The sequence below is a fragment of the Hemicordylus capensis genome, chromosome 14 (genome assembly GCF_027244095.1).
Source record: "Hemicordylus capensis ecotype Gifberg chromosome 14, rHemCap1.1.pri, whole genome shotgun sequence".
In the NCBI taxonomy this organism is placed as follows: Eukaryota; Metazoa; Chordata; class Lepidosauria; order Squamata; family Cordylidae; genus Hemicordylus; species Hemicordylus capensis.
The window spans coordinates 4,805,353-4,831,141 of record NC_069670.1 but is presented as its reverse complement, the minus strand read 5'-3'; the positions used below and the strand labels follow the sequence as shown (position 1 = coordinate 4,831,141).

Genomic DNA, 25,789 nt, shown 5'->3' with positions numbered 1-25,789 from the left:
GGAGGGAAACCTGGGTAGAAGTGATGGTGTGGAAGCTCACCACCAGCTTCGTGAGTCATGAGCCCGCTCTCGCCAAAGAACCCCGTCAGGTGCTTCACATGTGTTGTGTACAGTGACTCATTGGGAAGTCATGACTATATCACACACACCAACCAGTTCTTCAAAACATAGAATCGATTTTTATTTACCACTTTTGAACAGAAATGTCACCACATGTTAATTGGCCATAGTACAATCTATATTGTTGGGAAGTTTGTCACACCCAGCTTTGACACACACATCTCTTCTGGAATGGAGGGTGTGCATTCACATATCGGCCAGATTTACCCCGAAGTCCCTGCGAGTGATCAGGGAGCACTTCACACACGATTCGGGAGCACTTCACACACGATTCGGGTTTTTCATCACACGATTCGGGTTTTTCATTGTGCGTTAGAGTGTAGCCCAGTTTATATCCAGGGTTAAAAAAATCCACTATTCCCCACTGGCTTTTTTGTGCAACTGCCGACTCGCAGTAAACCTTCACAGTAAACCCATAGTAAAGCCTGCTGTCTGGGAAAGCTCCTGGCCAAATTGCACAGAAACAGGAAAGAAAATCTTGGTCCTGAATGAATAGAATTAAAAATTCAGTTCAGCAAAATGTATCGGTCTTCATTGATAGTTTGCTGGAGAAGTTTCCTTTGCTGATCAGTGGTGTGGATGACAAGACTATGGCAGTCCTCTCCCATGCTAGAACCAGCAGTACTCTTGGTAAAACAGATGCATATCTCATGAGAGCCAGCGTGGACTAGGACAGAGGAGACCCGAGTTCAAATCCCCATTCAGCCATGATACTAGCTGGGTGACTCTGGGCCAGTCACTTCTCTCTCAGCTTAACCTACTTCACAGGGTGGTTGTGAGGAGGAACTTAAGTATGTAATACACTGCTCTGGGCTCCTTGGAGGAAGAGCGGGATATAAAATGTTAAAAAAATATCAAACGCATGCCTGGGTTATGGAGTGTTTGTGCCATACTGTGAATATGTTTCAAGGTGTACCCACAACACTGACTGAAAAGTGACTCTGCATAGGAGGGCAGGACGGCGAGTTCTTTGCGTTCTGTCCTTTAGCCGCTGGTTTTGCTAGGATTCATCGTGGTAGCAGGAAGGAGCATCTTCATTTGCTGCTCATCCTCCTGGCTGGGCTGTGACCTGAAAAACAACAAGAAACGAATCATCATGGAGCAAAAACATCACGAAAGCTGACTTAACACGTGCGGTGACGCTATCACACAGAACAGGCATGGCGCCCCCTTCACAAAAGTGCCTCACAAGTTGGGGGTAAGTGGGCTTCTCAGCCATTCAGGAATGAGAAAGCCTTTGTAAAAACAAGAATTAATTTTACACTTCGTTTAGGTAAAGTTGTGCCGTCGAATCGGTGTCGACTCGGGGCGACCACAGAGCCCTGTGGTTGTCTTTGGTAGAATACAGGAGGGGTTGACCATTGCCTCCTCCCACACAGTATGAGATGATGCCTTTCAGCATCTTCCTAGTTCACTGCTGCCCAATATAGGTGTTGCCCATCATCTGAGAAACAGACCAGCAGAGATTTGAACCAGCAACCTCTGGCTCTCTGGTCAATCATTTCCCTGCTGTGCTATTTAGTTTAGACTTAATCTAAATTAACGGCAAGTCTAAACTTCTACCCTCCTTTAACTTCATCAAAGGAACAGCCTTTAGTTAATTCTAATTTTTCCCTTGTTCTAGGGATGCAGGTCTGCGTTTAAGTCGTGACTCTCATTCGACTGAACCCCCATGCCAAACCTGAGAACCCCCAAAGTATTTTCCCACCCACCAAAGCTTTATCTCACCTTCCCCGCAAAGTATATTTTAACCCCTTCCACCAAACGTTGAAAAACTCATGCCCCCCCCCCCCGCAGGTCCTCCTCTGGCTTTCCCTTTGTCTGCATCTCTCCCCACGTCTTTCGACAGTTCTCCACATTCTGGCCCCACATGGCCCCCTCTTTCCAAAACATGGCTTTTTAGCTCACATCTCCTCCGGAATGGAGGGTGTGCGTTCACATATCGGCCACATTCACCCCCATGTCCTTCACACACAATCTGAGTTTTTCATCCCATGTTAGAGTGTAGCCCGATTTATATCTGGGGTAAAAAAAAAATCGACTTTTTGCGTCGGTTTTTGGGGGCAACTTCGAACTCGCAGTAAAGCCTCGCAGTAAACCCGTAATAAAGCTTACTGTCTGGGAAAGCCCCTGGTTTCTTCTCTCTCTCTTTTTTTTTTGCAAGGCCAATTTAATTGCAGACAACCCTCTGAATTTCACACTCACTGTCTTTCTACTTGCTCGATGGTCTCCGGTAGGGGGATGTTCCGTGTCTCGGGGAGGAAACAGGCTGCCAGGCCAGAGATGATAGGTGCCACTCCATAGATTATCAGCGGTAAGGGTGGGAAAACTTCCCCAGTCATCTTCACCAGAGGAGCTATCATGCTTCCAACCCGGGCCATGGTGCCTCCAAGACCCATTCCTGACTGCCTGCAGTGGGGGAAAGAAAACGGTGTCCAGAAGTCTTGTGACTTCTCAGGGGTTTCCAGTTCGGATGGTGCCTCACCGCTTCTTACCCTTGGCACAGACCCGATTTTCATCTCGTGAGCTCGGTTTTCTGAAAGCAAGGGTAGTAGCTCACGCCTTTGTTACCTCCCGTTTGGATCACTGTAATGCGCTCTACCTAGAGTTGCCTTTGAAAACGATTCAGAAGCTTCAACTAGTCCAGAATACAGCAGCCCACCTCCTCATAGGCGGTGATAGGAACATAGGAAACTGCCATATACTGAGTCAGACCATTGGTCTATCTAGCTCAGTATTGTCTTCACAGACTGGCAGCAGCTTCTCCAAGGTTACAGGCAGGAATCTCTCTCAGCCCTATCTTGGAGAAGCCAGGAGGGAACTTGAAACTTTCTGCTCTTCCCAGAGTGGCTCCATCCCCTAAGGGGAAGATCTTACAGTGCTCACACTTCTAGTCTCCCATTCATATGCAACCAGGGCAGACCCTGCTTAGCTATGGGGACAAGTCATGCTTGCTACCACCAGACCAGCTCTCCTCTATTATAGATTTAATAATGTCACACCTCAGTCTCTCACCCTGGAGTCTACCTAGGAGCAGATGTTGTCTCTCTTGCCCTCTCCACCCCCAGCACAGTACTTTCAGCGACCGTTGCTGGTGTCTGTCTTATGTTTCTTTTTAGATTGTGAGCCCTTTGGGGAAAGAGATCCATGCTATTTATTTATTATTTCTCTATGTAAACCACTTTGGAAACGTTTGTTGAAAAGCAGTAGATAAATAGTTGCTGCTGTTGTTGTGTTGTTGCTGGAATCCAGCGGAAGTGAATTCACTTTCTTTCGACCCACCTGATCACGGTTGGGAAAAGCTCTCCGGAAAAGATGTAGGCACAGTTGAACGAAGCTGCTAGCGAACCCTTGCCGACAACAGCAAAAAGCAGTCGCAGGTTACTCAGATCTATGGAGGAAAAGAGACGACAGGAGAAGAAATATTTCCGGCTGGGGATCAGTGGAGCAGAGGAAAGGGGTACCCCTTATTGTGGGGCTTTCGGACAGAATGCATAAAACAGGTGCAGGGGCAGAGCCACCATCGTGTGGTAGGGTTCAAAGAACCCGGCCCACCAATGAAAAGGGCCGCCTTGTGTGTGGTGTTACATACAAAGGGGGCTTGGCTCTCCCAGTTCTCCCCATTACATTTCCAACCAGCATTTTCTGGCTGGATGCATTTCTTCCCCTTTCTCTCCCTTGCTGGCTGGAAATGAGCTCTGGAGAGCTCGCGAGAGATTGCAGGGACCCAGGCCATGCCTCCTTTGTGCATGACACCATGCACATGGACGTCACACGTGGGGCCACTAGCGGGAGGGATACACTAGCCACCCTTCTTTCGGTGATGCCACTGAATGTTGTAACAACCTCCGTATGTTGGAGAGACAGTATAAATATTTGTTCTAATGTAAGTGTCCCTTGGGAAGAAAAAAGGCTTATTCTGATATGTCTTCTGAGTAAACACCTCTTTAACAATATGACTTGTGGCCCTTTCTCATTTAGGAACATAAAGGGAAAGTGTGCCGTCAAGTTGATTTCGACTCCTGGCGACCACGGAGTCCAGTGGTTTTCTTCCTTTGGTAGAATACAGGAGGGGTATATTCCCTCCTCCCACACAGAATGAGATGATGGCTTTCAGCATCTTCCTAGATTGCTGCTGCCCGATATAGGAGTTTTGCATAGTCTGAGAAACATACCAGTGGGGATTCAAACCGGCAACCTTCTGCTTGTTAGTCAAGCATTTCCCTGCTACGCCGTAGGCAGCTACCATATACCGAGTCTGACCATTGGTCCAACTAGCTCCGTACTGTCTACACTGACTGGCAGCAGCTTCTCTCCAAGATTACAGGCAGGAGTTTCTCTTAGGCATACCTGGAGATGCCAGGGAGGGAACTCGTAACCTTCTGCATGCAAGCAGGTGGGTGCTCTTCCTGGAGTGGCCAGCCACGGAGCGAGGCTGGCAGCGGCACGTGTTCAGCCGCGGCCCCTGGCCCCACTCCCGCATCTGACTTCAGATGTGCCCAACTAGCCACGCCCCTATGTCTGATGTCAGACGCAGGGGCATGGTGTCCATCCCAAATGGGGCCATGCAGTCCCATTTGGAAGGCAGAATGGCCCATGCTGCATAGCGGAGTGTGGGCCAAAGCGACTCTCCCTGCCTTTAAAGCGACTCTCCCTCCCGATCTCCCTCCGATCTCCCTCCCAAATGGGGTCACGTGGCCCTGTTTGGGAGAGAAATAACGCCCCCCCCAGTTTGATGTCAGATGCGAGGCGCAGCCCCTGACTGATGGTGGCCCGGGTTCCTTGAACCCAGTCGCCCAATGGTGGTTCCACCCCTGGGAAGTGGCCCCATCCCCTAAGGAGAATTCCTTCCAGTGCTCACATGTGCAGGCTATTCACATGCGTGTGCAAAATTGGGCAAAGGGAGCTCAGCCGGGTTTTGCACACACATATGAACCGCTGGGATCAGGCCGATCCTGGCAGCTACGTGGCGGCAAACTCACCTATTTAGCCAGACTTTGAAATGAAGTTAAGGGAACGAGCACTCCCTAAACCTCATTTTTGTTGCTCATGTGCAAGGTTGTTGCTATAATTGAGCAGATGGGTTCAAAGAAGTCGGGGGCTCCCAGCTCCTATGGGCCCCTCAGCTCCACCCCTTCTCATGGATCGTGAGAAGAGGCTCGTGGTCTCCCATTCAAACGCAAACCAAGGTGGACCCTGCTTAGCAAAGGGGACAATCCATCCTTGAGCAGCTCCAATCCATTCCAAAGAGCGGCGTTGACAGCGAAGACATTTTGCCACCCTGTTGGAGCCCCAATGATCTGCCGCCTGAGGCGTCTGCCTCACCTGGCCTCATGAAAGGGCAGCCTCTCAAGGGGAACAGCTTCTCCAGAGACAATGGTATCTTCTGCATGCAAGCAGGCGGGTGCTCTCCCCAGAGTGGCCCCAGCCTCTACTGGGAATAGTTTACCAGCGCTCACATGCTGTCTCCCATTCAAATGCAAACCAGGGTGGACCCTGCTTAGCAAAGGGGACAATTCATGCTTACAACCACAAGACCAGCTCTGTTCTATGTGCTGCGTCGGCTGACGAGCTAACGCCCAAACCCTTTGCCTTATAATGCAGCGCAAACATTTTGTGTGTGTGTTTTCAAATCTATAGATAAATGGTGGTTCTAATAGGGCCTTGCCTTGAGTAGATGGGCAAATACGTTGGCCTCCCTCCCACCATGGGACGCTCACCTTGAGGCACAAAAATATTGGCCAGGATGCACAATCCGGCCAGGATGAGGGACGCAGCCTGGGAGAAGCGCCGTCCTACAAAGGTGATGGTCATCACCGAGATGAACTTGGCGGGGATGTCCACAGCCCCAAAGACCAGTTGAGTCAGGTAGATGTTGAAGCCAAAATTTTGCAGATCCATCGCGAGCCCGTAATAGGCAAAGCTGGTGGCAAACCTGGAGGGGAAGAGAAGCCGGGATTTCTTTCTGTCTGTGCATCTTTCAGAGGCCAGGAACCGAGAGTTTCGCCAATTAACTGCAATTAGTTAGGCTAGCCAGCGGGCTCCAGACGTCAACGCTTTCCACTGGTACAAAGCAACCGTAACAGCAGGAAAGAGGGCCTGCCCTCAGCTCTTGCCATTGGGCTTCTCGGAGGCATCTGGTGGGCCACTGTGTGAAACAGGATGTTGGACTAGATTGGGCCTCCTTGGGCCTGATCCAGCAGGGCCGTTCTTACGTTCTTATGTTAGTCACGAATGCTCCCTGGCCTAATTTGCAGTCCCGGGCCCAAGCCCTACTTTCACGATCAGCAATGGCTCGTTTTCTCTGCTCCTCGGTCCACTTGCCACCGGCATCTGCGAGGGCGCAAAGGCTGAAGAAAGGGAGTGGAATGAGAAGCAGAGACCGGGGTGAAAGAAAGACTGGGGAAGGATACACGAGAGCCTCAGTGCTGTTGGAAAGAGTGAGGTTCTTCTCCAGTCTCTCTTTCTCCTTGAGACGCGTCCAGCTTTCTCTGGTCACAGCTTTTCCCAAGCCGTTCCGTGACCTCGGAGACGCCAGTTTATTCATAACGAATGGGGTAAATACACAAACATTGAGGTCATCCACAGGATCAAAAATGGAAGCTATTCTCAAGCACAGTGGAAACCAGGCTGCCGCAGCAGCAAAATCTCTTAAGTAGCCCCACCACTTAACCCAAGTTTGGGGCATGAGCACACCCCAAATCTGGGCTAAGCAATCTGGAGAAGTGACAGGGCACACTTGGGGGTGGGTGGGGAGATGGGGGGTCCCAGTAATGCAATGCGTACTTGTGCGACGCCCCTGCTCACTGGGCAAAGCGACACCTCCTTTAACGTGGTGATTCTCTGTCTTTAGCAGGTGGAGAGCAACTGACCCTATCCGTCCCCAGCACATTACCTCCAGTGACTGTTGCTGGTGTCTGTCTTATGTTTCTTTTTCGCTTTCGAGCCCTTTGGCGACAGGGATCCCTCATATTTATTTATTATTCCTCTATCAAAACCACTTTGGAAACTTGTTCAAAAAGTGGTATATAAATATTTTTGTTGTTGTTATTGTTGTTGTTGACCCACTCTCCCCAAAAAGGATCATTCAGCAAGCCCTGGGTGGCTGGATCGGCCACCCACATAATTACTGGCTCTGTCACAGAGCCGGTAGGGGCGGCGGGGATCGGGGGGCCACGTGGCCCCCGCATGTCCCAGGATACCCCACGCAAGTGGATTGTGAAGCCCTTTGGGGACAGGGATCCATCTTTAGATTGTGAGCCCTTTGGGGACAGGGATCCATCTTGTTTGTGTATTATTTCTCTGTGTAAACTGCCCTGAGCCATTTTTGGAAGGGCCGTATAGACATCGAATAAATAAATAATAAACAAACAAACAAATAAATAATAAGTGCACGAGGTGTGCTGGAGGGACCCCCGAGTCCATGAGGCTTGTTGTAGCCTCCCAGTCGGGGGTCTCCTCGTGAGTTGCCGTGGCGCGGAGGCACACTGTGGCGACTCACGATCAAGCAAACGAGGTTAGCGGCGTGATCTCTCTTCTAACCTCGTTTAAGGGGGGGGGCAATTTAGAGGGCTAGCAGCCAGGACCTGCGTGGCTCACGGTCCTGCACACGACCTCTGAAAACTAGGATGGGCTCCCGTAGCCCAGTTTCTGGAGGTCGGGAGAACAGCCTCATTGTGTGGAAGCAAGGTAGGAGGAGAACCTGGGTAGAAGTGATTGTGTGGAAGCAAGGTAGGAGGAGAACCTGGGTAGAAGTGATTGTGTGGAAGCAAGGTAGGAGGAGAACCTGGGTAGAAGTGATTGTGTGGAAGCATGGTAGGAGGAGAACCTGGGTAGAAGTGATTGTGTGGAAGCAAGGAGGGAGGAAAAGCGACCCAGGTTTTCCTCCCACCTTGCTTCCACACAATCACTTCTACCCAGCCTCTCCTCCTACCTTGCTTCTACACAATCAAAAATTGGGAACGCACACAGCTCCCAAACCCTGGTAGAACGCCGTTTTTGATTGTGTGAATGATCTCATTATTTACCTTCCTTCTGCAAGTATTCATTGTGTAGCAAAATCCTCGCTCCCCTAATGACAACCTTTGCTTGCCCCCACCCACTAGTTATCTTCGATAGTTCACTGAAGGCGCTGGATTTGAATACAATCACAGCAATCTGCTTGCAAGCAAAAGCAGAATTAGAAATTCATTGCAGGGCAACCAGGATTTAACGTGAACCTGGCCTCAGCCCTGGAATGTGAAATCAATACCCGGACATGTATTTTCCCCTTCAACCGACATTCATTTGAGCTCTATATTGCTGAAATACATGTACAAACCCTCCCCAAAACAGAGAACAAAAGATCACTTGCCAGACGAAGGAAACCCCGCAGGAGATTTTGCGGACAGCAGGTGTCCGCACGAGGTCGACCATGCTGTGACTGGATTTGGTGGTGGAGAGCTCCTTTTGCATGCTGGATTTCAAAACCTGAGAGGGAAGGGAGCAAAAGGGGTGGTGTAGTGGTTAGAGCAGGTATTCTCAACGTTGGGTCCCCAGATGTTATTGGACTTCAACTCCCATAATCCTCAGCCCCAGTGGCCTTTGGTTGGGGGTTATAGGAGTTGAAATCCAATAACATTTGGGGACCCAACGTTGAGAATCCCTGGGTTAGAGTGCTGGACTAGGGAAGGTGGGTTTGGCTTATCTTCCCTGCAGACGATTTCCATGCCTTCCCTGGGCAGGTGGACTGCCCGCCCAGATGACCGACAGTTTTCCCAGCAGCTCTAGGGGTCAGGGTGTCAGGATACTTTGCCGTGTGTTGCCTCATCCCCGGATCTTCAATAATGCACCACACGAGTACGCGAATAAGGAAGCATTGCAATCTCTCCCCTCCCCCGCTCCCACAGCACGCTTACCTCCAAACTGAGCTTATCGCCTTCCTTCTTTCTTCCATTTATGCGAGCAGCTTTCTTCAGACCTTTCACAGCCTGCTCCGGCTTCCCGGATATGGCCAGCCAGCGGGCTGACTCAACCAACAGCCTGCAGAAAGGAAATAATTTCAATAGGTTCCTGACTATCAGCTGGGTTGTCCTGTGTTTTGCTTTGGTGCTGGACTACACACGCAACGAACTAAACAAATTAAACAAAACTCTTAAGAGGTGGGATGCACAAATCTGGCCCTCCAGGGCGCTTTCCAGACTAGCTGCTCAATAGCAGCGAAATGCCTCCATTCAGGCAAGTTGCATCCGAAGCGTAAGCAGCAGGGGGAGCAATCTCGCGGAAACTAACAACCCGAAAAACCAGCAACTTTCTTACCCCAGAGATACGACATGTTAGCTCTGCATCGCAGCGATTAAATTTGAAACAAGGCATTGGAAATGTGGATGGCACCCTGCTGTCTGCATAGGGACTGCGGCATCACCATGCAGGAAGTGTGGAAGCACACTTCCAAGATATGACTTGACCCCGTTGCAGGGTCTAATCTGGAAAGCACCCAGGTGCATTTTCACACAGGGTTTTAAGCTCGTTCCTCCTCCAGAATGGAGGGTATGTGTTCATCTATTGGCCAGATTTACCCCAAAGTCCCTGCAAGCTAGACATGATTCGGGTTTTTCATTGTGTGTTAGAGCCTAGCCTGATTTATGTCCGGGGTATAAAAATCCACTTTTTGTTTCGGTTTTTTGGGGTAAATTCAAACTCGCAGTAAAGCCTCGCAGTAAACCCATGGCAAAGTCGGCTGTCTGGAAATGCTCAGCAGGCTATACTCCGAGTTCGGATTTACCCCAAAAAACTGATGCAGAAAGTGGTTTTTAAAAAAAAAAAAAAATCAGACATAAATCGGACTAGGCTCTAATAGGCAATGCAAAACATGAATTCTGTGTGAATTCCACTCCAGGAATTAAAATATCGGTAGAAAATATGGCCCCTGAAGCCACCAAGAAGTGCATTTTCTACCCATTTTTTTTAGTTCTTGGTCGATGCCAGGCTGGTGCCCCCTAGGGATCACACTGGTTAGAGCAGCTTGATTAGCAGGCTGTTCCATCCAATAAGACCTGGGCACCTTCCAGATTAGACCCTGGAACGGGGTCACGATGTATCTCTGACGTGTGCTTCCACACTTCCTAAGCTGTGACACCACAGTCCCTACGCGGACAGCAGAGTGAAGTTCATATTTCCAATGCCTTGTTCCGAATTTAATCACTGCGATATAGTGCTATAACGTTGAATATCCGGCGTGAAAATGTTGCTGGGTTTTTATTATTGTTAGTTCTCGCGAGATTGCTCCCCCTGCTGGGCGCTTTGCTATTTACGTTTTGAATGAGATTTGCCTGAACGGAAGTTGTTGAGCAGCTAAGCTGGAAAGCACCCAGGGAAGGAAGCAATAGGCAAGGAACACATGGGCGTTCTTTGGACCTGTCTTCCGGGACAGTCGATGTCCAGTCCTCAGAGCAGTGAGAGGAGGCCTCCAAATGGCTCTCGGGGGGGCTCCATATCATGTGCAGCCTGCCCACTGTGCCTGCCAGCCAATCTCATGTATCGTCGCCGATACATGACATCGCACATTTGCGATGCGTGTGGGTCATACTGGGCAGGCACGAGTGTAGCAAGCAGATGATGTCACAAGTGACACGAGCGGTTCAGCAGGCTCAGCCAGGCCCAACCTGGGACTAGTGGTTTAGCAGCCGCCGTGGAGTGCTGGTCAGTGGTGGTGGGGCTTACTGAGGGGGCTCCTCCATTGCCCTGTAAATCCGAGCTACCAAAATGCCTAGGTGCACCACTGCACACACACACAGGGGATGATCCACAGACCTCTCGCTGACGTACCAGGAGTAGAGAAAGAACACAAAGAAAGGGAGTGACACCGTGAGCTGCAGCCACCTCCAGTCGGGGATGGCATAAGCTACTCCAGCCAGGATGAACTGCCCACTGGTATAGCAATACCCATTGAAAGTGCCGACAATGGCCCGGAATTTGGTCGGAATCCATTCCATGCCTAGGCAAGAAAAAAGAAAGAAAGAAAAACAAAAATACAGAGAAAACATTCATTTTTTTTCAGATTGGCAACTGACACAGCAGGTGCACGATGGGTAAAATTATATGCTGGGCAAACCATGATTTATCTCTAGCTTATCTCCAAAGAAGCATTTTCTTATTCTTTTTGCTCTGAGAGCTCCCCCACCCTGCCAATTGAAAAGATTATCAAAAATTTAAATGATATTATTATTTTTATAACAATTTCTGGCTTGACCTCCAAGCTCTGATTCTTGCTTGGTAGCTGCCTATAACATTACTTTTACACATGGTCCCTGGGCAAGAAACAATCAGATTAGTAGATATGGGGTATGCAAAGAATGGATTCAATTTAGTTGTCCATTCACTATCTCATTTTATTCACTACATATGTTCTAGGGATGTGCACAAATGGATATTTGCAATTTGATTTGAGTTCAAATTGAATCAGCCTGATACAATTCAAGCTCGAATCTGCTGCCTTGAATCTAGGGTCAGTTTGATTCAAATTTGATTTGACTTGAATTCAAATTGATCTGACAAATTTCCACCGCCTAGTTTATTCAGATCATGGTCTCCGCATCCTATAAATTCCTGCACGTTGGTACATAATGGCTTAGTTCCTCTTGGATTCATGTGAAACCCAAAGGTGTCCCCAAGCCCTGGGGAATTCTCTACAGCAGTGTCATGGTTTTTCTATGAATCCTCATCTCCTGTAGGGTTCCCATAGCATTCTTGAGTATGCTTTTCATTCCCTTAAGCACCACCATTGCCTCCCTATTGGAAGTCTGTTTTGATAGATCCCTTCCTATTGGAAAGAGCACCCATTAACATGGGAAGCAACACTTAACTTCCTTTTTCGACATTCAGGTATAACCATTCAGAGACATTCTGGGGAGGAAAGCCTTGAGCAGTTCGGAAGACTCTACAGAGGACAACCTCACTCCACACACCACTCCACGGCTTAGTTATTAATTACCTAGCCAATCACATACATATTATAGAATCCATTAGCCCACAACATATCCAAGAACCCACTCCAGTTATAATAGCTTACATATTAAACCATCCATTATAACATATTAAAGAATCCACTCTAGTTATAATAGTTTGCAATAAAAGTTAAGTGTTAGTGCCTAGACATGATGAATAGTTGCAGGGGCGTAACAGCAGGAGAGAGGGCATGCCCTCAACTCCTGCCTGTAGGCTTCCAAGAGGCATCTGGTGGGCCACTGTGCAAAACAGGATGCTGGACTAGATGGGCCTTCTTGGGCCTGATCCACCTGTTCTTAGGGTCTTATGTTCTAGCTAACACACTCAATATAATATGGAAATGCCCTGAGTCTTCATATTTAATAATGACATGTGTTTCGATCTGTATCATATTTAATAATGATATGTGTTTCGATCTGTATGTATGTATATATATATATATATATATATATATATATATATATATATATATATATGAATGATTATAAACCTGAAAAAGGTAGGAGGAAAAGCTACCCGGGTTTCCCTCCTACCTTGCTTTCACACAACCGAAAACTGGGAGCACACACAGCTCCCAAACCCGGGTAGAACACAGTTTTTGATTGTGTGAATGACCTCAGAGTATACAAGCTAGACTGGATAATTTCTAACCATTCAGTTTGATTACCATGATACTAAAATACTAGTACTACTACTACTTGGTTTCTTTTTTGATATCTTGCTTTTTAAAAGTGGCTTTAGTCCCTTAGATGGACACAAAGCCCTTGGCGTTACAAACCAACACATTTGTAAGGTAAAGGGTGCCATCGAGTCGGTGTCAACTCCCGGTGCCCACAGAGCCCTGTGGTTGTCTTTGGTAGAATACAGGACGGGTTGACCATTGCCTCCTCCCGCTCAGTCTAAGATGATGCCTTTCAGCATCTTCCTATATCACTGCTGCCCGATATAGTACCAGTGGGGATTCGAACTGGCAAACCTTCTGCTTCATAGTCAAGCATTTCCCCTCTGCACCACTTAAGGTGACCTATTTGTGGATTTTTTAGTTGATCTATATTTAGAAGGATTTTCTTAGTTTATTTGGTTTTTATTGGAAGCTTGACTAGTTTCTCTTTTATGTTTGTTTTAACTTTGTGCTGGTCGTCGACTGAAATAAAGATTTGATTTGATATGTGTGGATTACCCTAAATCTGCCAGATCCTCCCTCTTGCCCAGAGATGCTCCCGACTGGTGATCCGGACCAGATCATAACATTTCCCACTCTTTAGGGAATGGGATGAAAGGAAGAACATTAGTGAAAGATCAAGTTACTCACACAGCGAGACGGAGTTGATAGAAATCCCCGACATGGCCATTCCACACAGAAAGCGAAGGACACAGTATCCAGTGAAATTTGGCACAAAAGCTGTGCAGGCCCCTGCGACCGCCATCTGCAGGTAGCACCAGACAATGAGGGCCTTCCGGCCGAACCTCGAGGAAATAAATATGCACATCTCAACGTGAGCCGTGATTTTCAGGCTCACTATGTAATCCACTTGGTTCAAACAGCTCCCACTGACTTACGATTCCACTGCAGTTTTATTCAAAGTGCAGAGGGACGGAACGCCTTTGCAGATGCCAAGGCATTTTTAGCATTTATGAAAAACTCGAATCGTGTATGGAGTTCTCCCCGATAGCTCGCAGGAACTTCGACATAAATCTGGACGATACGTGAATGCACACCTGTCACCTGTAGAGCTTGAGGGGCCTCTGAGGGCTTCTAGGGCTGTTCCCAGATGGCGGTTTTACTTAACTTACTTAACTTACATATCGTCCAGATTTACATCGAAGTCCCTGCGAACTATCAGGGAGAACTCCATACACGATTCGGGTTTTTCTTTGCACATTAGAGCTCAGCCCGATTTATGTCCAAGGTAAAAGAGCCAGCGTGGTGTCGTGGTTAAGAGTGCTGGACTAGGCCCGGGGAGACCCGAGTTCCAATCCCCATCCGGCCATGAGACTTGCTGGGTGACTCTGGGCCAATCACTTCTCGCTCAGCCTCACCGACTTCACAGGGTTGTTGTGAGGAGAAACTGAAGTATGGAGTGCACCGCTCTGGGCTGCTTGGAGGAAGAGCGGGATGTAAAATGTAAAAATAAATAAATAACCCCCCACCTTTTTGTCGATTTGGGGGGGCAAATTCAAAATTTCTGAAACTCGCAGCATTTCACCCCTCTTCGATCCTGCTGTCTGAGAAAGGCCCAGGAGCTTAGATGGGCTTCCATCTAAGTATCAACCAGACCAATGGGTTTGGGGTCTGCAGTGCTCTAATTCAGCAGTTTGAAGATCTGGCTGACTTAGATCTATCTGGGTAAGCCGGACCACAAGTGAGCAACACATACATGCAACATAGAAAAGCTCCCTCCCTAGATTACCCAGCTGCTCAGACAGCTGGAATGCCTGAAGTTTTTGCTTTCAGAGCAGTGGCCAGGAAAACCTGAGGTTGTTCTCTGCACCTGGTCCTTGGACTTCCTCAAGACCCACAGAACACCCCTCTTCCCCGAGGCACATGAAAACCATTTCGGACACACACACACACACACACACACTCTCTCTCTCTCTCTCTCTCCCCACCGAATCCTCCTCAGCTCCACCCGTTGATTGTGTGTAGAGCCTCATTGTTCACACGTGTTAAACAAGAACCCTGCGTGTTCACCGTGTGTTTTTATGGGGGGTGATGCTTAAGTTGCAGCTGATGGAGGGGTGCCCAAAAACCCTTTTGGTCCAGGCTCCAAAATTACCTAGGTGCAGCTCTGTTTGTAGGCCAAAATTCTAGGACCTCTGTTCTAGGTCCTGCTACCCCTCTGGCCCTGTCCACGTTCAGTTTTAGTAGTTCATTTCTTTCCAAGCCAATGCAACAGACTGAACGGGGCAGGAGGAAACCCAACCATTAATGGAACCATGACAGCTGGCCCTGCCCCTTCCAGGCTTTCAAAGCTCACCTGTCCGAAAGGCCCCCAAACAACACGGATCCGATCAGCACCCCGGCCATGTAAATCGACTGAGCCATCTGCTTCAGGGCCCGGGCCTCGCACACCAAATCCCACTGTGGAAGGAGAAGAGATATGAGACCATGAGCCCTTCCTCACAATCACTGAGGAAGGGCTTGAGGGCCCACGGGCAGGAAGGCTTGCAAAGCGTACCTCCCTGCAGAAAATCCTTGCCTTGGCCTCCTGGAACTCCCAGAATGCACTGAGCAAGAGCCTGGTGCATTCGGGGATCCCCCCAGCTAACCGTATACACCACTAACACGGGTGGCAATTTTAAAATCCAGGGCGAAGGGAACGCTCGCTCCTTGAACCTCGTTTAAGAGGGTGGCTGCCTAGACGGGTTTGCCGCTGAGGCACCATCGGTATCGGGCACTTTCCCAGCAATTCTTACATGCAGGCAAGACCAGGCTTGGCTTCCTTACCCCAGTTTTGCCTGCGCATGAGAACAGCCTCTATATGTGGACCCGAAACCAGGGCATAAAACCCAGAAACCAATTCTCCAATATTCCTGTTTTCAAAGTTCCCGTAGCAAAAGAGGAGGAGGAGGAGGGGAAGGAAGAGGAGGAGGAGAGGGAGGATAAGGATAAGGATGAGGATGAGGAGGAGGAGGAGGAGGAGGAGGAGGAGGAGGAGAGGGAGGAGGAAGTTAAGGATAAGAAGAGGGAGGAGGAGGAGGGGAAGGAGAAGGAGGGGGAGGATAAGGATAAGGATAAGGATAAGGATAAGGATAAGGATAAGGATAAGAAGAGGGGGGAGGGGGGGAAAGGAGAAGGAGGAGGAGAGGGAGGATAAGGTTAAGGATAAGGATAAGGATAAGGAGAAGGAGAAGGATAAGGAGAAGGAGAAGGAGAAGGAGAGGAAGGAGGATAAGGATAAGGATAAGGATAAGGATAAGGAGGAGGAGGAGGGGGAGGAGAAGGAGGGGGAGGATAAGGATAAGGATAGGGAGGAGGAGGATAAGGATAAGAAGAGGGAGGAGGAGGAGAAGGGAAAGGAGAAGGAGGCGGAGAGGGAGGATAAGGATAAGGATAAGGATAAGGATAAGGATAAGGATAAGGATAAGGATAAGGGGAAGGAGGATAAGGATAAGGATAAGGATAAGGATAAGGATAAGGATACGGATAGGGAGGAGGAGGATAAGGATAAGAAGAGGAAGGAGGAGGAGGGAAAGGAGAAGGAGGAGGAGAAGGAGAAGGAGAAGGAGAAGGAGAAGGAGAAGGAGAAGGAGAAGGAGAAGGAGAAGGAGAGGAAGGAGGATAAGGATAAGGATAAGGAGGAGGAGGAGGAGGAGGGGGAGGAGAAGGAGGGGGAGGATAAGGATAAGGATAGGGAGGAGGAGGATAAGGATAAGAAGAGGGAGGAGGAGGAGAAGGGAAAGGAGAAGGAGGCGGAGAGGGAGGATAAGGATAAGGATAAGGATAAGGATAAGGATAAGGATAAGGATAAGGATAAGAAGAGGAAGGAGGAGGAGGAAAAGGAGAAGGAGAAGGAGAAGGAGAAGGAGAAGGAGAAGGATAAGGATAAGGATAGGGATAGGGAGAGGGAGAGGGAGAGGGAGAGGGAGGAGGAGAAGGAGGATATGAGAGGGAGGAGGAGGTGGAGGAGGAGGAGGAGAGTCTTTTGCTCACTAATGTGAAGTACAAACAAAGATGAGAGTGGAGTTGCAAAAAAAAATGTACGTAAAGGGGAAGATACCTGGTTTTGTGGTAGCAAGCATGAGTTGCCCTCTTTTCTAAGCAGAGTACCCCTTGGTTTGCATTTGGATAGGTACTGATGCTATTCCCATGAGCAAGCAAAACGGGGCTAAGGGAGCCCAATCTGATTTTGCCCACTCTTGTGAACCACCCGGGTCACGTCTGGTCCGCGTGGTGACACAGCGGCAAACTCGCCTATGTAGCCTCCAGCTAAACTGAAGTTACCCTCATTTTCCGCCAAACATGTGTCTGCAGCAGGCACATTGGGGGGGGCAGTAATGCACCATGCACTCACGCGGTGCATTGTTGGGGCTCGGGTGGGGAGTGCTGTGCAATGGCGCTTCCCTGCACCCGATCCCTGGAGCTGCCAGGCAAGCCGCGGGCAGACTGCAGGAGAACCGCTGCTCATCTGGGTGGGCAATCTGCCCGCCCAGGGAAAGGTTAGCAATTGTCTGTGGCAAACCCGCAGGGTCGGGCAAACCCACTCTCCCCACAGACTTCTTTTCGGTGCTTCGCAGTGCTCATGGGAAGCACCTCGCTACCTACATATGAGATCCCTTTAGGGCAGGCCTGCTCAACTCTACCCTCCCCAGCTGTTTTCGGACTACAACTCCCATAATCCCCAGCCACAGTGCCCAATAGCCAGGGATTATGGGAGTCGTTGGCCAACATCTGCAGGGAGCCAAAGTTGAGTTGCCCTTCCTTAGGGGATGGAGGTATAGCTCTTTGGAAGAGCATCTTCATGCTTGCATGCAAAAGATCTCATGGTTCAAGCCCTGGAAGCATCTCCAGGGTTTTTCATGGCTCACCTGAAACTTTGGGCCAGCACAGCCAGGCAATGTGGACAATACTGAGCTAGATGGACCAGTGGGCATCTTCCTACGTTCCTAAAATACTCCCCCCACTTTTTTTTTTTTTTTTGTTCTGTTGGGAGGCATTAATCTTTAAACTCCTTTTTCATGGGAACACAGGAAGCTGCCAAAAATCTTTATATAGGGAGTAAAGGTAATCTTCCTTCATGGGTGCATGCATGCACACCAGTTTGTCATCAGTGAATTGCTTAATGCATAGTGACACACAGCTGAATGTGTGAACACAGGAACACAGGAAGCTTCCATATACTGAGTCAGACCCTGGGTCCATCTAGCTCAATATTGTCTACACAGATTGGCAGTGGCTTCTCCAAGGTTACAGGCAGGAGTCAATCAGTCCACCTTTATTACGGTTGTAGACTGGCATAAAATTACAAGTTAAAAGAAAGTGATACTAAGGGGGCTAATAAAAGGTACACATTATAAGTTACATGTTAAGGTGATTGCAAGTACAATACAAAATATCATGAATCAGCTGAAATTGAAATTAATTGCAATTTAAAGGAGTCAAGCTAAAACAGATAAAAATTACATATATTAATACTAAAAAAAATTGAAACCTGCTAAAAATAAGAGTCTCTGATGAGATTCTTGGAGAAGCCGCTGCCAGTTTGTGCAGGCAATCCTGAGATAGATGGACCAGTGGTCTGACTCAGTGGAAGGCAGTTTCCTAAGTCCCTATGTTCCTAACTATGGCTCATCTGGTTGGGTGCAGGTTCGATCCAGCTGCCCCCCAGCCCAGGATGTTCCACAGAAAAGGTTGCCCTGGCTCACCTCACTGACGATGGTGCTGGTGAACACAGTCCTGTCGTAGATCCATCCATCAGCACATGGTTCCGTTTCCACGATGGTGTCATTGCCAATGGTGGCATTTGGGTCGAGGAACTGCCACTGGGCAGTGACGAACCGGCGACACTTTTCGGCCTGTTTATTCCCACCCATGGGGATGAAGATCCGAAGGAAGTGCTCGTCAGCTCCCAGCTGTCTGGTGATATTGGCATGATGGGTATCGTTGGCCGTTATGTGGATCTGGCAGTGATGTCTGGAGTCCCCAGCTGTGAAATTCTGCAAAAGGTTGTGACTAGCCAGCATCATCAGGGGAATGCCCAAGAAAGCGACAGAGAGTTTCTGAAAGTGTCCCATGCCCCCTAAGCCGTCCAAAATATCGGCAAAACTCATGGTGTTTGTAAACCAAGCAGAGGTATCAATGGAAGTGGGAGGCTCCGAGGAGATCTCAACTCAGTCTGGATCTCTGCACATCTGTTGCAGGAACAGCCATCAATGGCTGCTCAGTATTTTGGAAGGCAGAAGCCTAGTATCCTGAATTCCATCCGTTGAAAGCTGGTGGATTCCTTGCCCTTGTGGTATCACCGTTCTCAAGAGTTGACAAGAAGACCTTCAGACTCCTTCGGTCCCAAGCAGATGGGAGGATGCTCTTGGAGCAAAGGCCGATCTTTGTCCAGCTACAGGATTTGAACGGTAGCTAGTTGGCCCAGTACTTTATATAAAACTTTATGCTAGTTAAATTTTTACCTAGAAGCCATTTCCTGGGTGAAGTGGTGATGAAATTAAGTGAAATAGAAAGATGGTTGGGATATTAGGAGAGGACAAGTGAACCGGAACGATGAACCTTGTGTATATTAAGTTACACAGAGCAAGTGGAATATCAGGAGAGATGTAAAAGTGTGCTCCCATTTTTGTCTTGGAATAATGCTAAAGTGTGTGTGTGTGTGTGTGTGTGTGTGTGTGTGTGTGTGTGTGTGTGTCCCATGCTTTAAAAAAAATCAAATCACCTGCCCTCCTTGCACAAGGAACTTGCCAAACTGACCTGTGAGTCTATTTGAGCAAAGACAAGGCAGTCATTCACACAATCACAAAGTGTGTTCTAACTGAGCTCGGGAGCAGTGTGTGCACCCAATTTCTGGTTGTGTGGAAGCAAGGTAGGAGGGAACCCTGGGTAGAAGTGGTTGTGTGGAAGCAAGAGGTCAAGCCCGCTCTCCCCGCATAACCCTTTTAGGTTCTCCACACTGCTCATGTGGAGAGCCTTATAGTGTAGCTCCCTATTTTCTTCATTATCTCCCTCACTCTGAGGGGCCACCGGGGAGAGGGGTAAACATGGGCCTCCTCTGCTAGTTACGCCCCTGGTTGAACTGTATGCCCTCTGGTCGTCAGAATAGCAGATGTAGTATTGGTCCCCCCTCCCCTTGAATCAGCTTTTACATTTCAGAACTGCTCATTTTGACAAAGTGCCAAGTAAACATTGTGAGATGAGGCTTTTGCTCTCCTCTCCACAGCCTTTGATTCCTGCAACTTTGCTTCATATGTGAGATGTTTCAAAATGTATTCAACTTTTGTTATCTCTTCAGCCTAAAACAGCATTGTCTCAGCGCTCGAGGCCCTTAAGTGAGTCTTCTAAAAAACTCTTTCCACCGAGGCCTATTGTCCTGAACAACCGTCAACTGCAAATTCCTCTGTCTTGTGCAGATAAGAAGGCACCTGTTGCTAAAAGTGACAGAGATTTAGAATTTAATATCTCAATTGCTTCCTCACAGAATGATCCGGAGGCTCTCTCTGGTCAAGTTAATGAGCTGGAAAACTATTTTGCTTCCTTGTGTAACATTGCAGACTCATTGTCAACTCTGTGCAAATGTGTTGTTGCCCAAAAAGGGATCTAACCAATGCAGTCCCAATGACAAGAGGGGTATGGTAGGGATATGTGTTAGCATCCTTTTGGTTTAACATGTATATACTGGAAATGATTTGGCCTCTAATCTTTATTCCCCAAATACCCACCTTCCAAAACTGGATTGAGAGGAAAACCCAGTATTATTGTATGCTGATGACGCAGTATTGCTGTCACAATCCAAAACTGAGTTATGCAAATTGATAGTAGGGATGTGCGAATTGATTTGTGGCGGAATCAATTCAACTCGAATCTGGACGATTTGAGTGATTTGACATCAAACTGAAACACCCTTGAGGATGCTTACCAGATTCGAGGTAGAATTGAATCACCCTCAATTCAAGCTCAAATCAGTTTGGCAATTCAAGCCTCCATTTTGTCCCGAGAGATCTCCATTTTGTCCCCTCAAGCTTCTGCCATCACTGTCAGGGCTGAATTTTTAGGAATTTTTATGTGCAGATTTGGTCCATCTAGACTCCTGCATTTTTAGGTATTTTTATGTGCAGATTCTCGGTTGTGAAATGACTTCTTCATAGGGGATCCCCATGAAGACGTTATTTCACAACTGAGAATCCAGCATAGCATTGTGGTTAGAGTGTTGGACTAGGACCAGGAAAACCCGAGTTTGAATCCCCATTCAACCATGAAACTCACTAGGTGACTCTGGGTCAGTCATGTCTCTCTCAGCCTAATCTACCGCACAGGGTTGTTGTGAGGATAAAAATAAGCATGTACACCACTCTGACCTCCTAGGAGAAAGAGCGGGATATAAATGTAAAAAATAAATAATAATAAATAAATAGGGATTTTCTATGAAGAAGTCATTTCACAACCGAGAATCCACAACATATAAAATTCATTTTTTTTAAAAAAAATCACCCCTTTGCCCAATTCTTTGGGGGATTGGGTGGCAGTTGGCACCCATGGGGCCCTGCCACTGGACCCACTTTGGTGCCCCTAGCCCTTAAACAAATGGCTGAATCAAATTCAAATTCGAATCAAATCAAATTCGAATCAAATCAACCTAGATTGAAAAGCAGCAGATTCGAGCTTGAATCAAATCAGGCTGACTCAATTCAAATGGGAATCAAATTGCAAAAATCAATTTGTGCACATCCCTAGTTGATAGTGCCATTTTCAAAGTACTGCGTGTGTGAGGCTCTGAAAATAAATTACAATAAGGATTAAGGACTTAATATTCTCTGGGGGAACCACGAGATACAAGTGGAACATAGACGATCCTATGTTCCTGTTCCATAGAACAAGTCAATGATTCTAGTAATTTAGGAATTACTTTCCAACCATCCTTTAAGTGGGTAAGACATAGCAATTGGTCAATACAAGGAGCAGCCATTTTATCAGCAGCTGTGGTTCAGTCCTTTCACCCGAAAAAACATCCCCACAGCTCTGTCAGTGTACAACACCAAAACAACAAAATTACTATATGGCGTCCAACTCTTGGTTCATGGGGATTAATCGTGAGATGGAAAGAAGTCAGTAAAAGTTCTTGAGAAGTATTTTGAGTTTACCTAGATGTGTTAACAAGAATGCTGCAATAAGATTAGAAGTTTGGCATCCTGCAATTGATACCTTGGCTTAGATATATGCCCTGAATTTTTGGATCGTTTACACGTATGTCCAATTATTTAGCATTGATTCTGACAGATACCTATACTAGCTCCTGGCAGAAGAAATTACATTATAAAGCCAACAATTTCGCTACTGCACATTTATTTATTTATTTATTTATTTATTTATTTATTTATTTATTTATTTATTTATTTAAAATACGTATATGCTGCCCCTCCAGTACACTGCTGGGAGTGGCTCACGACATTAATAACATTGTTACAATGTGAAATCAGACTCATACAATTAACCAAATTAAGCTAAACAAGTTAAAAATTCAAACTAAAACCACAATCAGAATTACAGAATTCTAAAATGTCAAATTAAAAGTTATTTTTTTTAAAAAAACCCTAACAACTAAGAATTGTAAAAACTAAAGAACCCACCAGATATAAGCAACAGATGAAACATTTAAAAGCTTCTTAAAAAGACTTGTTTTTAGTTTTTAGTTTTTGTTTTTTTAAACACTGAGGAAGGGAGCATGGCGAAGCTCTACAGGGAGGGCATTCCAGAGCTGCGGGGCCATAACCAAAAAGGCCGTCTCTAGCCCCCGCCAACCGGATCTTTTTCAGTGGCAGGGCCTTTATTTTATTTATTTATTTATTTATTTATTTATTTATTTATTTATTTGATTTATATACCACCCTTCCAAAACGGCTCAGGGTGGTTTACAACAGAATAAAAACCAATTAAAACCATCCATCTTATTTATGTATTATTTATCTGTGTAAACTGCCCTGAGCCGTATTTGGAAGGGTGGTATAGAAATAAAATAAATATTAATTATTTTATATTATATTATTATTATTATTATTATTATTATTATTACATTTATATCCTGCTCTTCCTCCAAGGAGCCCAGAGCGGTGTACTACATACTTAAGTTTCTCCTCACAACAACCTTGTGAAGTAGGTTAGGCTGAGAGAGAAGTGACTGGCCCAGAGTCACCCAGCAAGTATCAGGGCTGAATGGGGATTTGAACTCGGGTCTCCCCGGTCCTAGTCTAACACTCTAACCACTACACCATGCTGGCTCTAATAATAAATAATAATCTGGCTGGCCAGCCCCTAAGCAAAGCAGTGACAAATTCTGGCAACATCCAAATTGAAGTCCGTGGCGTATTTCCCTCCTGGGGATGGGCAAAGTCCGGTTGCCCAATCACAGACTTGGATAAGATGGTGACCTTTGAAACTGCCAGTCGGAAAGGAATGTGAACAGGAATGTATGACAGAGGGCCAAGAAGCCGCCTTTTTATATGTAACCAGTGACTCTGTGTGACTCAGTCATGTGCAACGAGCTGGAATTATGTTCTTATGGACCAGTGCTTAGGACATGGAGTGGAAAATCAGGAATCAGCCATTTTTTCCATCCAAATCTGAGTAGAGTGTTGAAGTCCACCATGGACTGGGGTGGGGAGGAGGGGGATATGAACGGCCATGCTTCGTTTCGGCAAGAGGTCCTGGGACGGACGCTGCTTGGGTCTCACATGACTTGCCCCTTTTCAGAGGCGGATTCTGCTCACATGCATACGAGTTCACATTCCAGGGCTGAAGCCCGATACTGAAGATGGGATTCTGGGGTGATGTTCCAGTCTAAACCCTAGCCAAGGAGTTTGTCCCTGGAAAGGAAGTGGGGACTATTGTATAATTAATGAAAACTGGCTAGACCGGATGGACAACATCTGCGCCTCTGGTGGCCCACTCACCCACCACCACCTTTTTCTTCCTCCCCCCACCTGCCCCTGCTGCTTTTTGGCTGGCCGGCCTGCTTCTTCTCCCCCCCGCCCACTTCTCCCCCACCCACTTCTCCACCCCACCCCGCCCCCCCGCCCCACTGCTTTTTGGCTGGCAGGCCGGCAGGCCCACTTTTTCTCCCCACCACCCACTTCTCCAACTCCCCCAACCACTTTTAGGCTGGTCAGCCATCCCATTTCTTCTTCACACACCCCGCCCAACCGCCCCCCCCCTTTCCAGCTGGCTGGCCTGTTGCTTCTCCCCCCCCCCCCGCTGCTTTCTGGCTGGCCGGCTGCCAGGTTTTTTTGCTGCCTGCTACCGTGGACACCATTTTCTTCCCTCCCTCCCATACCCGTGGCTATCCAGCAGCTCTCCGAACCCTCACGAGAGCTGCCACACATGGGATTAGCCACGGGTGTGCCTTAAAGAATTAAATATATAGATAGATAAGAACTTGGACTCTTTAAGTGGGGAGGGGGACAAAAAGGCTAGCTTTTGAATGGGACTTCATTCATTCATTCATTCATTCATTCGACATACCACCCCAGACTTATGTCTCTGGGAGGTTTACTTTTATTCCAGTCTTTTATTCCACTGTTATTCCAGTGGAGATGGAGCTAACAAACAGCCAGCAGCAACAGCACTGGAAAAGCTGTCTGCACTTACCTCTGTGTAGACCAGGGATTCTCAACGTTGGGTCCCCAGATGTTTTTGGACTTCAGCTCTCATAATCCCCAGTCCAAGTGGCCTTTGGTTGGGGATTATGGGAGTCGAAGTCCAAAACCATCTGGGGACCCAACGTTGAGAATCCCTGGTGTAGATAATGGGGCTTTTCACACGGGCAGGAAAAACCGGGCTAAGGAAGCCCAGCTCGGTTTTGCCAGCTCGTGTGAACCTCCAGGAGCCGTGTGGCTCCTGGCCGCAGTGCAGAGGCAATCCTACTTCAAGAGGCTGCCATTTAGCCCAGGTTTCAGATATGAGGGTGCCCAGAAACCAGGCTCAGTGATCGTGTGTCAGTGTCATGCTGACCCCTGCTAACCTTTGCTTACAACAACATTGTATACCGATTACTTTCCAGATCTGATTTGTACTGTTTTGCTTTACAAACCTTGCAGTTACTGGTTGCTGCCGAATGTAGCCTCTTGCGTTTCCACATGCAACTTTACAAGAACTATAACGTTGCATGGAACTACGTTCTGGGGTCTTCTGCAGCAATGACAGGGGGGTAGCTACCATTGGGCGACCAGGTTCAAAGAAATGCTGGCTGGAGAGGAGAGGGCATGCCCTGCGCTCCCAGACGGCGAACGTTTTGCTTGCCAGCTGGATGTAGCAAAAGGGCACCCTGGGTGAGGGGGAGCCTTGGGGCCGGAGGACAATTGTCCCCCTTGCTCAGTTGTCACTACCCCCCTGCAGGTCTCTTCTCTGCAACTCCTGTTAAGTTCATTCATTCATTCATTCAATTTCTATACCGCCCTTCCAAAAATGGCTCAGGTCGGTTTACACAGAGAAATAACAAATAAATAAGAAGGATCCCTGTCCCCAAAGGGCTCACAATCTAAAAAGAAACATAAGATAGACACCAGCAACAGTCACTGGAGTTATTGTGCTGGGGGTGGAGAGGGCCAGTTACTCTCCCCCTGCTCAATAAAGAGAATCATCATATTAAGAGATGCCTCTTTGCCCAGTTAGCAGGGGTAAAGTTACCAGTTTTCCAATGCCTGTGCTGTTAGATTGCGTTGATCTAATCTGACTTTTGCCACCTAATGGTGCAGCGGGGAAATGACTTGACTAGCAAGCCAGAGGTTGCCGGTTCGAATCCCTGCTGCTACTCTATCGGACAGCAGCAATATAGGAAGGTGCTGAAAGGCATCATCTCATACTGCGTGGGAGACGGCAATGGTCAACCCCTCTTATGTATTCTACCAAAGACAACCACAGGGCTCTGTGTGCGCCAGGAGCCGACACCGACCCGACAGCACACTTTACTTTACTTTAATCTGACTTTTAATACAACTAGAAAATGTTATATTAACTCAAACCTATGAG

The 25,789-nt window shown here is 47.6% G+C and overlaps 1 protein-coding gene across 1 annotated transcript; it reads right to left on the bottom strand.

Annotated features, from left to right (window-relative positions):
• Positions 1-1,104: 1,104 nt before the first annotated feature.
• On the bottom strand, positions 1,105-18,876 carry LOC128337254 (solute carrier family 22 member 6-B-like). The gene is made up of 10 exons (XM_053278039.1): positions 18,472-18,876; positions 15,084-15,187; positions 13,418-13,572; positions 10,927-11,095; positions 9,018-9,141; positions 8,474-8,589; positions 5,841-6,055; positions 3,403-3,511; positions 2,326-2,529; positions 1,105-1,189 (listed from the first exon to the last, which is right to left on the bottom strand). The coding sequence occupies exons 1-10, from the start codon at positions 18,874-18,876 to the stop codon at positions 1,105-1,107; spliced, it is 1,686 nt and encodes a 561-aa protein (XP_053134014.1).
• Between the last annotated feature and the right edge of the window lie 6,913 nt (positions 18,877-25,789).